This window comes from Penaeus vannamei, chromosome 14, assembly GCF_042767895.1.
Source record: "Penaeus vannamei isolate JL-2024 chromosome 14, ASM4276789v1, whole genome shotgun sequence".
Lineage (NCBI taxonomy): Eukaryota > Metazoa > Arthropoda > Malacostraca > Decapoda > Penaeidae > Penaeus > Penaeus vannamei.
The window spans coordinates 39,958,532-39,960,302 of NC_091562.1; the positions used below are offsets into that span (position 1 = coordinate 39,958,532).

The 1,771-nt window shown below is 40.6% G+C and overlaps 1 protein-coding gene across 1 annotated transcript in view; it reads left to right on the plus strand.

The window, feature by feature from the left end:
* LOC138863989 (GATA zinc finger domain-containing protein 14-like) overlaps positions 1-1,561 on the plus strand; it is a 33,872-nt gene extending 32,311 nt beyond the window's left edge. The window contains exons 5-7 of the mRNA XM_070129519.1: positions 1-88; positions 548-925; positions 1,220-1,561. The exon at positions 1-88 is cut by the window's left edge and continues 180 nt beyond it. Coding sequence (XP_069985620.1) covers positions 1-88; positions 548-925; positions 1,220-1,561 — 808 coding nt within the window. The remainder of the gene's footprint in view (positions 89-547; positions 926-1,219) is intronic.
* Positions 1,562-1,771: the final 210 nt, after the last annotated feature.

Consider the following 1,771-nt stretch of genomic DNA (forward strand, 5'->3'; position numbering starts at 1 on the left):
CAACAAAAACAAGAACAAGATCATCATCAACCACAACAAAACCAAGAACAAGATCATCATCAACCACAACACGAACAAGAACAAAAGCGTCGACAACCACAACAAAAACAAGAACAAGAGCATCAACAACCACAACCACAACAAAAACAAGAACAAGAGCGTCAACCACAACAAAAACAACAACAGGAGCGTCATCAACCACAACAAAAACAAGAACAAGAGCGTCAACAACCACAACACGAACAAGAACAAGAGCATCAACAACCACAACAAAAACAAGAACAAGAGCATCAACAACCACAACAAAAACAAGAACAAGAGCGTCAACAACCACAACAAAAACAAGAACAAGAGCGTCAACAACCACAACAAAAACAAGAACAAGAGCGTCAACCACAACAAAAACAAGAACAAGAGCGTCAACAACCACAACACGAACAAGAACAAGAGCATCAACAACCACAACAAAAACAAGACCAAGAGCATCAACAACCACAACAAAAACAAGAACAAGAGCGTCAACAACCACAACAAAAACAAAAACAAGAGCATCAACAACCACAACCACAACAAAAACAAGAACAAGAGCGTCATCAACCACAACACGAACAAGAACAAGAGCGTCATCAACCACAACACGAACAAGAACAAGAGCATCAACAACCACAACCACAACAAAAACAAGAACAAGAGCGTCATCAACCACAACAAAAACAAAAACAAGAGCATCATCAATCACAACACGAACAAGAACAAGAGCATCAACACCCACAACAAAAACGAGAACAAAAGCAACAATAACCACAACAAAAACAAGAACAAGAGCGACAACAACCACAACAAAAACAAGAACAAGATCATCATCAACCACAACACGAACAAGAACAAGAGCGTCAACAACCACAACAAAAACAAGAACAAGAGCGTCAACAACCACAACAAAAACAAGAACAAGAGCGTCATCAACCACAACAAAAACAAGAACAAGAGCGTCAACAACCACAACAAAAACAAAAACAAGAGCATCATCAACCACAACACGAACAAGAACAAGAGCATCAACAACCACAACAAAAACAAGAACAAAAGCATCAATAACCACAACAAAAACAAGAACAAGAGCGTCAACAACCACAACAAAAACAAAAACAAGAGCGTCAACAACCACAACACGAACAAGAACAAGAGCGTCAACAACCACAACAAAAACAAGAACAAGAGCGTCAACAACCACAACAAAAACAAGAACAAGAGCGTCAACAACCACAAAAAAAACAAGAACAAGATCATCATCAACCACAACACGAACAAGAACAAGAGCGTCATCAACCACAACACGAACAAGAACAAGAGCATCAACAACCACAACCACAACAAAAACAAGAACAGGAGCGTCATCAACCACAACACGAACAAGAACAAGAGCATCAACAACCACAACCACAACAAAAACAAGACCAAGAGAGGACGCGTTCTCCGCCACCGAGGCCGTCGCTCAAAAGCTCAATTTTCGATCCGGCGTCGAAATGGCGTCGCTAAAACCCACCTCATTTCGAAGTAAAATAAACCTCGGCGAATTTCTCACTCCTCCGATCTCTTTCCCGCGTTCGATAATGTACTTCGTGTGGGCGTTTATCACTCTAATAACTGGTGTCCGGAATTTGATGATGTGATGGAGCTAATCTTATTAATTGGTGGGATAATTAGGGCCGGATTTCCGAGTAATAACATTTAGATGTAATGCGAGACATTGTGTGTGTGTCTCTCTCTC